The sequence below is a fragment of the Alligator sinensis genome, unplaced genomic scaffold, assembly GCF_000455745.1.
Source record: "Alligator sinensis unplaced genomic scaffold, ASM45574v1 scaffold1086_1, whole genome shotgun sequence".
Classification (NCBI taxonomy): Eukaryota; Metazoa; Chordata; order Crocodylia; family Alligatoridae; genus Alligator; species Alligator sinensis.
Window position 1 is genome coordinate 181,726 of NW_005842600.1, and position 18,710 is coordinate 200,435.

Sequence of the window (18,710 nt, forward strand, 5' to 3'; positions counted from 1 at the left end):
AACTTAGCTCACTACCTTTCATAAGCAAAATTGTTGCAGGAATCACAGACACTTGGTCTACATGTCAGAGAGACCTTGGTCCTCCTTCCCAGGGAGCCTAACCATGTTTCAAACCTTTAGGGGTGGGGTGGGTGTATTCATACCCTGGGGGTAGGGAAGGTGGTAGAACCTTATTAGTTCATGTTTAGGATTGAGAAACTGAAAAGATGACAAAATCCAGTAGGGAAATACAAAATCACCAGAGCAAGGTGACATTAGAGGGATGGGAGTGAGGAGAGGAACTCAACTAGGTTACAGAAAATAGCCCAACACTGCCACTGTAATAGTCAGTTACAAAAAAGCCTCTCCCAAACTACATTTCTATTCAAGTGTATTCATCATCCTTGCTACTGGTTGGTTATGTATCAGGGCTTGATTAATTAGATATTGAAATCAGCATCTCCTGGTACATATGAAAAACAAATTTTATATAGGCAACAGCAATATGGATTACAGTGTAAACCTGATGTTTTATCCACCAGCTTCATGTTATGTATATTGACAGGCTGTAGACAGTCTTCTTTCAAATACTCAGTTACTATACTAAAGAGAGATGGATGAGGACGAAATAAAATGGCTAAAGCACAAGATGAGGTTGTAAAGGAAGTAAAAATCAAAATGTTTATTTTTACCATTTGAAAGCATTTTACACAGGTTTTGATCTTCAGAATACCCTGGAATCAGTAGAAAAAACTTTAAATGAACAGGTTGGTTTTTTTTCCTTTTTACAATAGAAACGTTTTAGCAGTCAAAATTGAGACTAAAAAAATACATGCAAAACATACTCCTCTCAAAACACAACTCTGAACAAAGCACCAAACTACACAACAGATATGCAGAATGAAACAGCGTTTTAACATCACCAAAAAGTAGTCTTCATAAAAGGTGTCAAAGTCACCTATTCACTAGGCACTGTTCACTTTTGAAACAGAAGAGACAATAAAAATATTGTCCACAAGTTTGCGATTTCAACTCAAGGGCTGTAACCAGAAATTCTTTGAAATTCCATGTTTTAATAGCGACCTGTAAAAAAAAGTTACACATCTATTAGACTTCTAAGGAGCAACGGTCTTTAGCCAGCATTTTTAAAGTGTACCTCATCTGCATCTGTGGAGTTGCCCTGCTCAAAAAGATACTCAATTTGAAGAGCTACAGATTGGGCTGCACACGTGAACTCAGTGGACACCTCCCATAGGATTTGGGTTGGAGGTAGTCAGAAACAGGAGGAGCAATGACATGAGTTACTACCTTACAAGCCAGTTGAAAAATATAGATCTACAGGCTTACCTGGGGTGCCATGGCAACACCGGACAGGTAAGATTGCCCCATGCTCTCCCACTGAAATTAGGGCTCCCTGATCAGCCTAACGCAGACAGCAAACTGCTTCCTGCTGGGCAGCACTTCTTGGTCCAATACCCCTTACATTTTGCCTGGAACCAGAAGCAGCTGAGACAATGGACCAGGAAGGGTTATGCAGCATGAGGTAGCTCCCACCTCCTTTAGGGTGATGAGAGAGCCCTAATACAGAAGCAGCACATGAACAGCCCTCCTCTGGCAAGCTGTGCAGCAGGCTGTTTCACCTGGAGGCAGAGACCTGGCTGAGGAGCACAGAGGCAAACTGAAGCTGCACCAACAAAGGTTCTTACTTAGGAAAGGAGGGGTTGCCACCACATTCAAGAGAAGTGGAGGTGGGGTGCTTTGACCATGAAACAGTTTGAACCACTGCAGTAGATAAAGGGGGAGGTGGGAGGCAGTGCATGTGAATGGTACAACCCATTTCTCAAAATCCAATTATTTTAAAATTAAAAGAAGGCACTGATGAAGTGATTTAATCATGTGTACCAACTCATGTGGGAACAGCAAGCTCTCAGTCACTTGCACTTCACTCGGGGCACCTTGCCTGGAATAGCAGCCTTGAAATGGACAGGGCTTACTCAAAAAGCAGACAAGGAAGGCAGAGATGGTTCTAAAGGATTGAAGTGCCAACCTTACATGTTAGTCAATTTTGACTGCCAAATAAGCCAATTACGTACAGTTATATTTCAACTGGCATTCTGTACAGGAGATAAATGTATGGCTGCTATATAAAAAGCAAAAACAGATATTCGGAGAGCCCTTTTCTAAAGTGTGCAAGATCTCAAAGTTAAGATGTTGTACGCAGTAGGCAAAGATCATCATGTTGGGAACCTCAGCTACCTTTTAAGTGCCTGTTGGGACTAAAAGATCACTCCTGACATGTACAGAGGCATAACCAAAGCTGTAAAAGTGACAAGACAGCACATGGCAACTGGGCTGCCCACAACTCTTTAAACAGTATATTAAAAAACCTGAAGGGATGCTTTCGTAAAGTTCCGAAGAATAAAATTAGCATTTGTCTCATCTTTAAATGGTGGAGAAGCCAGTATTCATTTTTCCAATCGAATATGCATTACACATTCAATATGCATTTGCCCATTCAAATAATTGTTTAAGTTCATTGAAGTCCAATCAAACCACAAAAAAAACAAGGCCAAAAAGGGACCTCAGAAGGTCATCTAGTCCAAGGCTGGGCACTGGTGGTACGGACAGCCTTTGCATATAGCACTTGGCAGACTGGGGAGGGACAGGCAACATGATAGCAAGGTAGGCAAGGGAGAAGAAAACAAAGCAGTTCAACTAGGGAGCACAGGGCAGAGCACCAGAAAGCAGAGCAGTTGATCAGCCAGGGGAAGGGGATCAGAGTGGCACACCTGCCAAAAAGGTCATTCTCCACTGTTCCTGTCCAATCCTGCTCAAGGCAGGATCATCTCTATCCAAAGCATTCTACACAAGCACTTAACAGCATAGCTGCTTTTGAACTGCCAGTTCTAAAACAAGACCACTTACGAGGCGAATAGGATCGAGATCGGGAACGAGATCTGTAACCTCCTCGGCTGTAATATGGTGATGGTGATCGCCTCCTGTGGAAAGAGTCAATTCCAGTTTCAGAAGGTTATTAATATTTATGTTAATTGATGTGATAGGGAAAAATACTGCATTCTCTAATTTTCCTTTGGCACACTTAGGCACCGGTGATTACTGGATGTAACCAGTTCCTGACATCAATTATTAACTTTGCCACACCCACAGTCCACTCAGCTATTTAACGTTCGTAACTTATTCACTGAAAATACACACTACTTCAGTTATAGAACTATCCATACAGTGTACTAATAGATAGTGTGTAGTTAGTTAGCCCTAGTACTAGATGGCATCTATGAAATCAGTAGCACACGGAAAAAACAAACTTGTTATACTCACTCTTTCTAATGAAAATGCTATTTTTGCATTCTATAACCCTTTTATGAATAAACCAGTTACAGAGACGTTATTTTTTAAAATAATTTAGTTTAAATAAATTTCCTGCTATATGACTCATTACAGACAAGATTAACACCCACCTCAAGCAGCATTCCATAACATGAAAACTTCTTAAAGTTAAATCTGAGATAGACAGCTAACAGCATGAAATCTTTGTATTGGACTTAACTGGGGATCCCCTTCTTTCTAGACTAAGTCCATACCCCCAACCCAAAGCTCAGAGTATCTCACAGATTTTTTCAGTAACTGCTTAACCCCTTGGCATAGACTGCAAATTTTCCCTCCATAATGCTCCAATGCCAGTTTATGCTAAAACAACCATATCACCCATCTATACACCTTTCAGGTGGCAAGTGGTGTTGCTGACAGAAATTAACTAATTTCCATGTCTAACCACTTGCCTTTAATGCTTTGGAAGATGCACTAGGCTCTGGCTGTTTGATTCTTATGTAGCCTTTTTTCCCCCTGAACATTTCCACTGTTCTCTGCATATTAAATCATTTCCTAGCATACCTGTAAAACTGATCTCTGTCTTGGACAGCTCTCCACCCTCCTCCTCCTCCTCCTCCACCTCCTCCTCTGTGAAGACAAAAGCAATAAATAAATGCAAACGTTATTTTATTTGCAAAGGCATAACACAAGAGAAAGGCACATACACAGAGAAACCATTTGCAGGTACAATTCGTCTGATCACACAGGAGAGATAAAATGTCTAAGAGTGCTGCATAAGATAAACAAACTACCCTTTTTCATTACACTTAATTTGTGTAGTGTCACTTGGCTAACGTCACAGCATTCAGGAAAGTGAAAAAGGGCTCATGTTTCAAGTGGCTTAAACTGTATTTTACACTTTTCTATCCTTAAAGCAGCAGCTCAAGACTATTTTAACATAAAGCATACAAAATCCAGTGATTGTCAAGATGTGCAAAACCTTGTACTTGCACATCCAGCTGGGCATGGCTTGTTTTGTTTCCTTCCCCCCCCCGCCAAGTATGACGTGTGCAATCAGCTCATTCCTATGTGGAAACATGAGCAAACAGATTCAATGCATGGGAGAAGCATATTAAAAGCAATGATGAGACTTCTTAAACACAACAGCCAAGCAAGACATTCTCCATAAGGAGGAAGAGTCACTCACAGTGCACAAGATATCCAAAACAGATGTTATAGTTTTAAAGCAGTGGCACTCTGGTTAAGAATCACAGCAACCTGGGGTTCTCAAAGAGCCTTTCAGGGGTGCCACAATGTTAGAAATGCTATGTACGCAAATGATTAACAAATTAAATCCAGAGATTTCAAATAGAACGCTACAGTGTTAAGAAAAAAACCTTTCAACCCGTTGTGGTCTTTCCAAGTTGTTATTTTTCTGTAGTCAGAAAACAAGTGAAAACTAGAAGCTAGCACTTTCCTAAGGGTGCCTCAAGTCTATCAAAGGATACCTTGAGTCTAAAAGGGTCAAGAACTACTTTTCTAGAGCATCCAGAAGCATGTCAGATACCTTGCAATGCAAACAAAGTAGTGCCAAGCCCATGCAACAAAGCTTGCAATCCAAGCTTTAGACAAGAGAAAAAGTGTGTTACAAAAATAAGTTTCACAGTTACTTAGGCATGTCATCTTGGGTGTGAACATTTTTTATTCTGTTGAGACAGGTGGTATGCAATTAAAATAGCTTTGCCCATTCTGTTGTCACCCCTAGCCCATGCAAATCACTAGAGTCTGAGAGATCATTTCTAGCACACATGGTCCTTAACTCTGCCCCCACACAAATGATCCTCATGCCTGACAGAATTAAGCTCAAAGAATGCACAGAAAGTTTGAGCAGGTGCCAAGCGCTCCAAATTGCTACTGGAAGCAGTCAAGGCCCCTGTGAATAATCAGGTACTGATTCACATTATTCAAATGACAGTAAAGTGCCCCAACTCAGGTACTGTGTATTCACAGGGAACTGGGAACACGGCAACCATGATTAAAAGGTAATGCGAGTGCATCCTGAGGTGGTGGTATAGACCAGTTTGGGGAGATTCTCAACCACTTTAAGTTCAAGACTCCTCTTAGAAAATGTCAGCTCTGAGCCCTCACTCATTTTTTGATTACAGAAAAGTAGAGCAATTTTTGTTGCAAAGACTACAACAGGGCAAAATGTTCTTGATACTATAGATTTCTTATTTAAAAAAGATATTGGCTCATCTTGTGAATCGCATATAGATGTTTTCACACCTAAAAGTGCAGCCTGGTTCAGAAACACTGGTGACAACAAAACCATTTCACTGGGACTTGGAGTATGAATGTAATTTGCATAGAGAAAAGAAGGGGTAAATGGATGCTAAAAACCCTTGTAAATACAGCAGGTCTCAAAAACCATCAGTTAGCACTTTTAATATGAAGCAAGAAAAGATTTCACATATTGACAATTTCTATTTGGGAATTCCTTTTCTAAAGGCTGAATGTAGTTTCATTTTACCAAGATCTCTGTGCACAGTACAAGTGTATACAAATACCCTGTTTGTAAGGGAAGGGCTTACAACTTGTTGCAACACTTTGCAGTCTTGTTCAGCTAAGCATTATAGGTCCTATACCACATATTGAGGGAGTAAGCTATAACAGGCAAATCCTATTTGATACTGGATTACAGGTAAGACTTCACTGTTCAGATGAAAGAACAATGCAACACACCAGATGGCACCAACTGATTTTTCAGCTCTACTCCAGAGTTGGGTGCATTAGAGTACAGCATGTAAAAGGGCTTCAAGTTGCTTTTACACAATATCATTACATGCACTAAACCCAATGCAAATTTATTCCCAAATGACAGTAAAGTGCCCCATCTCAGTCCAATTTTTCAGCATCATATTTGGAAGTTTATGTGAGGGGATTCAGTAGACTCAGAAAACTGAGATGCGGAAGTCACTAAACCATGCCTTAACCTCAGCCTCTAGGAAAAGAATACTATACAATAAAACAGAGACTAAAAGTACTCCCCTTATTTGTAAACAAGGAAGGGAAGAGGTAGGATAATAGATGGAGGGCCAATTACCCTTGCTGAACTTATACAAGGTCAGACAGACCTTCTTTAAACTTATTGAGTACGACCACGCTAAAAGCATATCATTCTAGATCATTTAGGGCCAGATCTAAAAAGGTATTTAGATGCCAAGCTCCTATTCAGAAGGTTTCCGATTTAGCCCTAAGGGGAGAGGAGGGAAGGAGGGGGAATGTCGAGTGCAACTCCAGTTATCCTGGAAACAGCAGAACAAAACCTGCTGCCATGCTCTGTTGTGCTGCCTGTAGAGAAGATACGACTCACCCCTCATGTCTGCCACAGAAAGAACTGAATGTGCATCTTACTAGCGAGTTTTCTAAATATGGGCTGCCATTTATTTTCCTGTGTGCAGGCAAGATTGTGCAACTAGCTGTTCTCATTGGTATAAGTAGTGAGCAAGTGAAAATGCTTCTAGTCCTACTGATGCATCATCCTACTGACACATCATGGTTAGGCGCAGCAGCAGGACCAGTCTGCTCTATGGAACTCTCTTGCGGATACTGCTTAGAATCTTGCCCATCTTTCCGACTGCCCTTCACCTGAATTCAAACTCTTGTTAGTCGAAATTCAATGAAGGAAAATCATGGACAGATTTGTGGGCTTCTGAATAGACTTTTTAGATTAAAAAAGGGAAAAAAACCAAACTTACTTTGTTTATTCCACATGAGATTAAGGGGGGAGAGGGAAGGAAAGGAGGAAGAATTAATGGTAAATAATTGCTCCTCTAAGATTTTCCTGAACTAATACTCTTGGATTTAAGATGGAGTTTGTGATAAAATTCCAATGTAAAAAACAGGAGCAAGAGAACTCTGAGCCCTTAAGCTTATTACATAATCAACATAGGCAGAATTAGTAGTGTTCCCTATGAAGGTTGCCCAACACCCCCTAACTAAGACCTACTTTCAGTTGCTTAGAATTTTGCCAGTGGTTTGGACTAGTTTATATGCTAGTTAACTGTTTTAGGCTTACTTTTATTTATTTATTTATTTTTATAATGCAGCTGAAGCAGTTTCAACCTGAGAATAAAATCATGGAAAACAGATTATTCTGTCATGTTAAAAGTGATGATAATCATTTTGTTGGAAAATACTGGTGCCAACACACTCTAGAACAAGACTAAAAACTTTGCCAAGATGTGGCCTTTGTTCCAGGAATATGCCTTTTGCTAGTCCTGTAAAAAAAATTTTAAAAATCTATCCAACAATGGCCAATGAAGCTTTGAAAAGAGGTACAGCTCAAATGTATTAAAAGGAGACTACACTTTAGCTACTAATACTATTTTAAAAGGTTTGGTCTTAAGTGGCCACATTCCAAGCTTTCAAAAATCCTTGTGATGACCCAACTACACATATGCATTCTCCACTGTCTCAGAGGGACTCTCTCAGTTATGACTGTCCTCACCTACAAAGGGCAAACAGCCAAAAAACAGAGTAGAAAGCTCATTTCTTCTGTACCCCCACTATTAAATTCCAAGCAGCATGTATTAAAATCATCTGTTTCAACAGATCAGAGAACAGAACAGATTAGGCCAAGAAGTATGACAGTGTTGGGACTGGACAAAAAAGTAGTTGAGTGAAAGCTGGTGAGGGAAAAAAACAAAACAGGGAGAGAGAGAGAAGCAATGGTCACCATCTTTCAGTACTGGGAATGATTCAGATGGTATCAGTGCATCAAACAGGATTCCAACCCCCACCCCCCAACTTTTTTTTTTTAAAAAAGGAAGCCTAGAGAGTAACACTAACTACATTTAAAAACAATTACTCTAGAGTCCAGCACATGAAAGCCAGAATGAAGGGTATCCAATCTCAATGCAGCCTCCTTCACATAAGCATTAAAACTACAGCAATGTATACAAACAGGCAAGTTAGAAAACATCAATTAGCCTAAGTGCTAGATTGCAACTTTAACCATTTCAGTAGTATAATTATTGTGTAAATATGCCAGAATGAAGAGCTCCTCTATGTATTAACATGTTTTTTGTTTAACCCAGCTTTGTGCAGGCCAATAACCTGAAGATTCATTTAATAAAAACTTTCTACATTTTCATCAAAATGATCAAATGACAAAACTGGCAAAAAGGTCAACTTTTTTAAAATCAAGTTCCAAGTAAATTTTATAGTATCCTTGTAGAGATATGTAATCAAGTAAATGCAGACAATTCTCCCTCCACCTCCCCAACAAATTACCATGGTGTTGAACAGAAAATGCAATTTAATCAAGACAGACAGGATCTTATAGGAACCCAAATGTCCTAAGCAACTGGAAAAACACAGCACCCCAGCCAGATGATTTAAAAAAAAAAAGAGCAGCTGAAAAGAGTGAGATTAAGGTAGGGCAAGTGTATTGGATTTCTTGAAATCTAGGTTTAACTACATTAGATGTCAGGCAAGCTGAACTTAAGTCTGTTCAAAGGGACCTGGATATAAATGGAGTAATAAGGACAACTTGGGATAATGAAGGTTAGATGGTATCTTCAAGGGTTCATTTATTACAAAGTTTCATCCTATTACTATGGTCAGCCACAAAGCTTGATTCTCTGGACAGACTTATCCCCCCCACAACTCAATCGTTGTGTGGAAGCTAAAACGCTACCTGCCATTTTGATCAAAAAATAATTTGATCCCCAAATCAAACACCATTCATATTAGCCAAACTATCTTTGAGTCATGCTGGGATAGGCCTTCATATTTAAACCCTCTGCAAAAAGAAAAAAAAAATCATGATGCTTCATCCACATTGTTTCTCCACTAATTGTCTTCTGTTCTTTTATCTTTACCACTGTATTTAAAATTCCTTGACTATACTTATGTTAGTGTTGTAGGTACAATTCAGTAATAAGCACTGCATTTAATTATTTCAATTCCTCCCATTTAAAACTTTGCATTCCTACAGCTAATTGTGCTGGTGGATTCTGGAGCAGCTGTTGTCTGGAACAGATTTTACAGCAAGAAAATCCAACTCTGGATGCCCAGGAGTTAACAAATAGATGCACTGTCTTGGAATATAGGTTAACCTTGTTGTTTTCTGTACCAGCCTGACACTGTCCTTTTATGGGACGCGTCAGACTAAATACCGTGCATAAATGAGCAACTGCTGCTTGGTGTTAAAAGAAAAGGCTCGTTACTTTTTGATGCTGCTTACACTCACATAAAAAAAAGTCTTCCACTGTCATACTCTTACTACCGGTAATAACAGTGGCAACAGTTTGAACTCTTTTGTTACAAGTCACCTTAAAACACAGTGGTAAAAACCTAAGTGATGGCCTCTCTGATACAATTTGAACATTGCTACCTCTGGTGGAGGTACAGCTGTGGGAGAATTTTTTCAAACATATAACTGCATCAAAGATGTCTTACTCTTAACTCAAGATAAATCACCAATATTAAAGTACATGATATACATATTTGTACGCTTAGTTACAAATTTAACAGGATAGCATCCTGGCCTAATCTTAGGATGAACTGAAAGATCTCCTTGAACAAGAGTCCATTCCAGTTTGACCAACAACAGTTTCTCTCATGTGCAGTCAGAGTCAACACAAAGATGTGTAGTAAGAACCAGAGATTTCAAAACCAGAATTTGAATATAAAATTAAGTGATTTTACAAGAATTCCAAGGCACAAAGCATAGTTAGAAGAAACACAGGTAAGTTATTTTTATAAACAGTTTTTAGAAAGCTATATTGCAAGACGATTTGAAGGCTTTTTTCCTCTTTTTGGAAGTACTAGTTAATACCGACTCACCTATATGACCTGCTGTAATAATCCCGATCATCGTACCCTCTGTCATATCCCCTGTCATAGTAATCTCTCCTTCTGGAGCTGCCGCTATAACAGTAAAACAGTCACAGTCGCATTTAATACACTACAAAAGAGTACATTCAGTTAACACAGCTGTAGAAGTTTTCAAATAACATCATGAAATACATGTAACAACTGCAAACCCAACCCGACTATTCTTTGCATTTAATCATCCAAAATGGGTTCTGGGAATAATTTCTCCCCAAGCCAACTTTTTCTTTTCTTCTACCTTGAAGATGTTCCCTTTGGAACGATATATCCTTGTTAGGCCAAAGATGACTTCAAGCATAACATTTCAGTTACACAGGCATTATTTTAAAAAGCCCAATTAAAAAAAAAAAACGCCATCAGCTGAAGGAACAAGTCTTTTCAGTTTGTTAAGAAATAAGCATTTGGGTTTAAAGCCTAATGTCCACATTTTAACTATCCTATTAAGCAGAGCTGTACAACTAAAGCTTGTTATTATAACCTCCTGTGTTTTCCAGGGAAAGTGACACTTGCACAACTGTAAGAAGCACACTCCCAAAACGGAACTAAATTAAGGACTGACTAATTTGGAGATCAGAAAGGTGAATCTGGAAAATGCTTCAACTGTTCCCTGATATTTTGCTTTCCAATTAACTCTTATTTCCATTCCTGGCTATGGAGATAGTGATATATATGATTTAACTTACAATAAAACATTAAAATATATTGTAGAAACAAATGCTTCTTTAAAGTAGCTGCACGGATTAGCACACAAACGCCTAAACTTTATAGCCATATGCCAGGTGTTGTACAAGTAGCATTCAAAAAGGGACCCTGATCAGGGATCCTGGTTCTCTCTGACAAACCCCCCCAAATCCCTTATTAAAATTAAAAGCCCCCTGCAGCTGTGCTGGTGCCCCTCATTTGCCCCCCAACAACTCCCCCCCCTGCTGGTGCCCCTCACTCACCCCTAAAGCCATCCCAACCCTGCTGGTGCCCTTCATTGCCCCAACCGCCCCCCAGCCCTGCGGAGAGGGCCCCCAGCTGCCAGGGCTGTGGGCTCAGGGCCCTAAGTCTCCAGCTCCCTACCCCTAGCAGCAAGCAGCTGCAGCAGAAGCAGCATGGAGCCAGCTCCTCCACTGCTCTGCCTGCTTGGATGGGGCTCGCGAGGCTGGCTCCTGGGCCCCCCAGTCCTGCCAGTGCCCCCAGCCATGACCTGCAATCCCCCAGCCCTGCCAGAGGGGTCCCCAGCCCCCTGCAAGCCCCACTTACCTCAGGCTCTGGGAACAAAGAATGAAGCTGAGCTGAGAACAGCTGTGGCTGATTAAGAGCCTCAGGCCCTGCCCGGGGTTCCCCGCCCTGTTTGCAAACAGCTCTCCTAGGCTGGAGCTCAACCAGCCTCCAGAGCTGTTTGCAAGAGCAGGGAATCTGTGGGTTTCTCTGCTAAAAGGAGAAATCCGTGTTCTCGCTGATAAAAAAAGGGGGAAATCTGTGGTTTTCTGTTTTTCCATTAGAAACGGAAAACCAGGCTCCCTGCTGATGATTAAAAAAGAAATCAAAATGCAGAGCATGACAAAGTAGGAACATACAGAAGCAGAAATACTTTGTGCTCTTGTAGACAAACAAAATAGAAGAGGCTACACACACTGGGTTTTTTGGGGCAAGGGGAGGGAAGTGGGGTGGGTACTGGTGCCACCTGATTTCGGGGATAACTTACTAAGTAGGTCTCCCCATGTAGATTCCAGGCGTAGGAGTATGAGGTCTTTTTGTTATGGAGAAATCTACTCGGATCCTTCTCCCATCCAGTTCCATTCCGTTGGCACGCTCTTTAGCCTATACAGAACAACATTGTCTGAATTGCTGTTCTAACTTCAGACTGGTAATAACCTTATGCAACCCATCACAAGTTCTAGATACTCCAATTTAAAAAGTGTCCAAGAGACAGAAGAATGTAAGTGTGTGCGCTCATAGGCGGCTTACAGACATTAAAAAAAAGGTGCTTTACTTTAAAAGTGCATTTTGCACCAAGCTCAGCGCATGCCCAGAAGACAGCGCATTAGCTGGACCCAGCTCACCCAAGCTCTGCACAGATCAGGTGCCCCAAAGGCGGCTTCCTTGCTGCCTCTACCCAACAGCTGGTTGAGTCAGCTTTAGATAAAAGGGCCAAAAAGACCTGCCAAAGCGCCTGATCCAAACAGATGCTGCAGAACTGGGTCAAAGTAACCTGCTGCTTCTTCTGGTAAAGCAAAGGGTTTTTTTTATTTATTTTTTAACATCTGCAAGCAGCATTAATGTTTTAATTTCAGCAAATCTGCTTATACATCCATTTAAGTGGACCTTATAGGTATGGAATACTTGTATGCACGTTTGAAACAAAGCTCCTATGCTGTGCTGAGAGATCTGCAAATATGATTCAGTAAGTGCTCAAGAGTACTTGTAGCTCTTTTACAACGAATTGAGAAGAGCTTGGCAAAAAATGTAAAGTGTATGAGAACTATTTCTTCTCTAGCTGCAGATAAACAGTTTCTACTTTATAGCATTAAGTAGCTAATTTGATATACAAGGCAAAAAGTCTACTGATTTACTACTGACCCTTGAAAAATTGTGCGTGTCCATTAAACCTAGTATGATTTTGGCTTTGGACACATTTAGCTATCATTCCAATATGAAAACTAAAACTTTTTAAATCTTGTTTTAAAACTACCGAATACTTTCCAAGATGGGAAGACCACCCCGCTAAAGAAGGAATAACTTAAAAAGGCAAGTTGTTTAACTCTTCCAAGTCAAATTGTGAGAGCTAGAATTTGCGTAGTTTTAAGTTCTGTTATATATTGAAATATTTTCCATTCAACCATCTGCTTTAGAGGCTAGTACGCAATATTTAATACATATATAGCACCTTTCATCCCATGCAATTCCAAAGCAATTTCCAAATTATGCTCAGCAGCATTAATCAAGTGCTGTTCTTATCTGACTGGTAATAACTTCCATGACTATACCAGGGGAAACAAACAAGCAGTGTGGAACTATTTCAGACAGAGGTAAAAGTGAGTTAGCCATGATGGAATTTTATCTTGTGGTATTTGAAACCCAATGCTTAGATCACTAGACCATCCAAATTCAACCTGGAAAGAAATGGTCCTCAAACCTCCTGGCCAAACTGGTTTAAAACAAATGCAACCATAATTTCTTCACTTTTCCTGCAGAACTTGCTATGCCTGTTACTGCTCAGGCACTCAATATTTATTTTGCATTTTGACTGTTTCACATCTTTCCTTGTATTTCTCTTCTACACTGGCCTCAAGCACAGGAGAAAGAACCATAGTTTTGCAGAGCACTGTACAAGAACATTTCAGCAGCTGAGAATGGCAAATGTTCCAAATCATACATATTCCAACTTACTTCCTTCGCATCTTCAACATTTTCAAAATATACGAACGCAAATCCTCTTGAACGCCTAGACTGCTGGTCGTACACAATGGAAACATCTGCAATTGGGCCATACTTGGAGAACACTTCTCTGAGATCCCTTTCAGTCGTATACAGGCTCAGTCCAAACACACCAAGACAGCAGTTTGGGTCAGGATTTGCCTATTAGAAAGAATCAAAATACTGGAGTTTAAAAACTTTTACTTTTTGCTAAACCCAATACAAACATAAACTGCTTTCAGAAGATTTCAAGGCAGATCCTTAAGTTAGCTTTCCGGCTACAAGTACAACAAGCCCGTATGTTTAAGTCAGCTTTTTATAACGAGGTACTAGCCAATTGCCTGTCAAGAGTAGACCCTCCCCCCCATTCCCTCGTGGGGTCCGGCAAGGGGAGAGAAGCAGGTGCAGGCCTGATGTGGGGGTGTGGGGAGGAGCGGGCCCACTGTGGCAATGGAGGGGGATGGGGAGCAGCAGGCCCAGGCTGATGCAGCAGCAGCAAGCAGACAGGAGGAGTGGGCTTGGGACTGATGCTGGGGCTGGATGGAGAAGTAGGAGTAGGCCTGGGACCAAGGTGGGGGTGGGGGGGGAAGAAGAGCTGCCCTCACCCCCCACCACAGTATCCCGACCCCACTCCCCCTCACACTGCCACCCCTACCTCCAAGGAGCATGGGGGGGAGGGGGGGGGCGCAAGGCCAGCTCTGGTGGCCTCGCCCCCACACCTCTGCTTCCCATTACCACTGCCTGCAGGGAGCGGCGGCGGCGGGGGAATATTATAATGACATTACAAGTTTATTTTCAGAAGTGAGTAGTGTCTGAAAATGCCCAATCTTCTACTTTTAAGTGGCATACTGACTGGTTAATATGGATATATACCAGGGGTGGGCAGAATATGGCCCGCGGGCTGGATCCGGCCTGTGAGACCATTCTATCTGCCCGCAGGGCCCCTAAAGAATTCAGAAAATTAATATTTCTCTGCTCTTGGTTCCTGTCAAAAATGACAGGAACCAAGGGCAGTAGGACCCAGGCGAAGCCTGGCAGGCTCCCGCAACCCCCGGGGAAACCCATCAGAGGCTTCTGGCCTGGGGCCACATGGCTTAAATAAATTTATGGTTGGAAGATTCAAAGATAAAGGCTACTAGTTTATTACTTACCCAGTGTTCCAGTAGTCAAAAACCAAGAACTTGGAACATGTACAAAGATTATTAAGAACTAGCTACAAGCACAGCAGCTTCCTTGACTATCTCAATTTTTGCTGTTATTCAACGGAATTTACTTTTACAAACCAGAAAAATGGAAGCGGATTTGAAGGGAAAGGAAAGGGAATGTTATAACCAACTGCTTCCAAGGCAGTCGTACCCGGTTTCCAATATGACGCCTGCGAGTAGACATAGGGGAATGGCTATGACTGTGTCGTCGTCGATAATCCCGACTGTAAGACCTACTTCGGGACCTCCGGTGAGAGCGAGAGCGGGAACGGGATCTTGTATAGTGTCTACGAGAACTCCTCCTTGACCTAGACCTGTGGGGAGAAAGAACTAAGTTACTTCTAAAGAGTTTTAAAAGTTGTCAATGCATAATATGCTGAACTGCAATACCCATGCTTCTTGTTTAAAATAGTTCATAACAGTCATGCTATACCACACCTTATAGGATCCAAGTACTCAATTCAGCTCCAGTTCTTAGGATTAAGTCAGCTCAGAAAGAATTACAACTTTCATTCTAAACCCAAGCATTTTCTAACAGTTAATACTTTTCTTAAGTTTATTTTGATTTGAAGTAGTTTATACTTAGTTTAGTCCCAAAAGATAAAGAAATATTCCTGTCAGGAGACTGAAAATGGCACTTTTGGCAAAGATATTACTGAAAAGAGGAAGGGACTTGAGACTTGACAGAATGCAACTATCTCTGCTTATGAATACAACTACAAGCATACAAAGACTCATATCATGGGAGAATGAAGAAATATCTATCTATAGGACAACATGATACTCAGTGAGACTGTAAAAGCTCAGTTCAAATAAAATGAATGAAGGAAACTACCTGAAGGCCCAGAGGCTAGCAGTTAAGGAAGATTAAAGAAACAGACTTTTAGACTGGCATAGAGACCCCTGTGGTTTTTCTCCTTATTAAGAAGTGACCCACCATTAACTGGAGCTGCACATATTGTCTTTGTACATTCATACTTGTGGTATGTACCATGAGCTGTGACTTATCCTCTGGAACCTTTCTATAAAGTCTCTGGGAAAACAATACCATGGCCCTCTCTCCAGCACTGAAATTTGAAAGGCAAGGTCCCATGAGTCCAACTGCTTCAATTCTATTAAACCAAAGAATTCTATGATCTCAAAAACTCTGGGTTAGAAGGAATTGGGGAGACGGTGCAAGCTAAATATGACTGAATTTCAACTAACACACACCAAACTAAGCAGCTCAACTAATATAGCTTGTCTTTTTCAATGCTGTCAATACAATGACTAACTTTTTCTTAGTTTACTGAAGTCTTCAGTCATATTTAGCAAGGCAAGTTAGGAAAAGGCCTTGAAGAATACATGTTTTTAATCACACCCTTTGGAGATGTTTCTGCACATTCCCACTTGTGCTTCAAATGGTCTCCAAAAGCAGAGGAAAGAACAGGGTAGTTATGAAGGCAAACACCCTCCAGAGTAACCTACTAAATCTATGCTACAGTAGACCTCATTCAAGAGAGATTCTACTACTTTTCTGTTTTGAGATGCAAAGAAGGAAACAGTAAAAGAAAGGCAGAGGGAAGGAATGCTTAACTTTATCATGACAACATTTCAAGCAACATTTAACATGGTATGGCAAATCTAGTTCTCTCCCCCTCTCACTGCAAACAAGGAAAACTTTTCATTTGAAGAGTGATCTAAGGATCTTCCCTTGAATTTCAGCAAACAAAAAAGAATCTGATCCAACTTTAGCAGACAGCAATGACAGATATCACAGCTCTAAACATATCTGATGCGTTTAAGTAAAGCACAGAGGATGGTATCCTTGGAAATGAGGTGTTCCTGAACAAGTGCCTTTTGCTACATTTTATACTTTGGCAAGCTAGGACAAGAAGAGAGATTATCCCAATCTGGAACTCACTGAATATTAGCCACGATAACCAAATATTTGGTGAGTTTGAGGAAGTAGCCTGGTTTCCCTCCATGCTTTTTCTGAGAATGCTTCCATGCTTTACTTAGTAACACCAGATATGCAGAAATCCTAGAGGCCTTAAGTGCTCTGGTATAAAAAAAAAATATTCACATTCTTACTGTGGAACTTACTACAAAAAATCTGGATTCTTGGTGACAAGTGAAGGTTGCTCAGTTCAGTTAAATATGAAGCAAGGTATATAAAGCTGTTATTGGCAGGCCAAGTCATGTCAGTGAAATGTCAAAGTGACTTGTCTCCTGGACTGTGATGGCAAGCTCTGAAAACTTTAATACCTGCACTGACAAATCCCAAAACTTCTTGGGTATTAGGCAGTGACCAAGACATGGAGATCACAATAAAAACAGAAGACAGAGCTGTGTTATAATTAATGGCAGGGACACTAGTGCATGCGTTGTCCTAATCAGAATCTGATAAGCCATCACAGACACTGCTTAGAGGAAGAGACTACCTTTGTGTATATGTTGGGGGTTTGGATACGTTTTTGAATATTAAACTGCTACTTTATGGGTTGGATTCATTAATAAAGTTAAAAAAAGAAAGAACAAAAATTGGGAGTCTTACTCTCCAACCCATATGTTTCTCCAGCATACCTGAGAAACCCTTAAGGAAACAGCTCCAGCTGCAGCCTGAGTAACACCCTCTTACAGAAGCCAAACTCCCCTGATCTTGGAGAATGCTCCACCCCTATACTATGCAATCCTTATGCTAAGGCAGACCCCCTTGAAAAGGCCATGAGTCTGGAGACTGGCAAACAGGTATAAACAAGTCTTCCCTGCCCCCATCTCTTAGGGAGCCACGGTCACCATGTTGAAGCAAAAAGAGTATCAACATCAAGAGGAGTTGAAGAACCTGGTCCTTGCTAGACCTGGTATTGGCAGTGGGGGATGACATGGTAGGAGACCTACAGATCAGTGATCACCTGGGGGACAGTGATCACCAAATAATAGAATTCATCATAAGACCTTGAGTGGGTAAGGTAACTAGTAGGGTGGAAGTGCTAGACTTTAGGAAAGCTGATTTCAATGAACTCAGGCATTTAGTCAAAGATGCACTGCAGAGTAAGAGTTTTGAAGAGATGGGAGCCCAGGAAGGGTGACTGTGCCTTAAGGAAATGATCCTTCAGGCACAGAGGGAGACAATCCCAATACAGGGAAAAAGGGGGAAAGGGGCCAAGAGGCTTCCTTGGCTGACCAGAGAAACCCAGAGCAGCCTACGGGCAAAAAGGGGGGCATATAAAAAGTGGAAACAGGGAGAGACTACTGAAGAGGAGTATACCTTCTCTGCTTGCGCTTGTAGGGAGGCAGTTAGCTTTGGCCGGTCTACCATGGAGCTGAGGATGGCATCCCAAGTTAAGGATAACAAAAAATTGTTTTTTAGATATATAGGGAGTAAAAGGAAGGCCCAGGGTGGAATAGGACCCCTACTAGATGGGCATAAGCAATTGGTGACAGACAGGGGGGACAAGGCTGAACTCCTCAATGAGTTCTTTGCCTCTGTGTTCCTAAATGAGGGGCAAGACAAGTCTTTCACTGGGATTGTAGAGAGGCAGCAGCAGGGCACCAGACTACCAAGCGTAGACCCTGAGATGGCGCAGAGGCACTTGAAGGAACTGGATGCGCTTAAGTCGGCAGGCCTGGATGAGCTCCATCCGAGGGTACTGAAGGCACTGGCTGACGTCATTCCCGCAGGTGGCTGTGCAGTATCTGAACACTCATGGTGCACAGGCCAGGTCCCGGAGGACCAATTGGAGAAGGGCCAATGTGATCCCCATTCTCAAGAAGGGGAGGAAGGAGGACCCAGGCAACTATAGGCCAGTCAGTCTTACCTCCATCCTTGGCAAAGTCTTTGAAAAAATTATCAAGGCTCACATTTGCGAGAGCCCGGCAGGAAAAATTATGCTGAGGGGAAACCAGCAC

General features: G+C 41.4%; 1 protein-coding gene across 2 annotated transcripts in view; it reads right to left on the reverse strand.

The window, feature by feature from the left end:
• Positions 1-629: 629 nt before the first annotated feature.
• The window catches only part of TRA2B (transformer 2 beta homolog), a 25,464-nt gene continuing 7,383 nt past the window's right edge, over positions 630-18,710 (reverse strand). For both annotated transcript variants that reach the window (XM_025214732.1, XM_006032978.3), the window contains 7 exons: positions 14,971-15,133; positions 13,588-13,776; positions 11,903-12,018; positions 10,162-10,245; positions 3,892-3,957; positions 2,905-2,978; positions 630-1,062 (listed from right to left, as the gene is read on the reverse strand). In XM_025214732.1, coding sequence (XP_025070517.1) covers positions 1,052-1,062; positions 2,905-2,978; positions 3,892-3,957; positions 10,162-10,245; positions 11,903-12,018; positions 13,588-13,776; positions 14,971-15,133 — 703 coding nt within the window. In that variant the 3' untranslated portion in view covers positions 630-1,051. The remainder of the gene's footprint in view (positions 1,063-2,904; positions 2,979-3,891; positions 3,958-10,161; positions 10,246-11,902; positions 12,019-13,587; positions 13,777-14,970; positions 15,134-18,710) is intronic.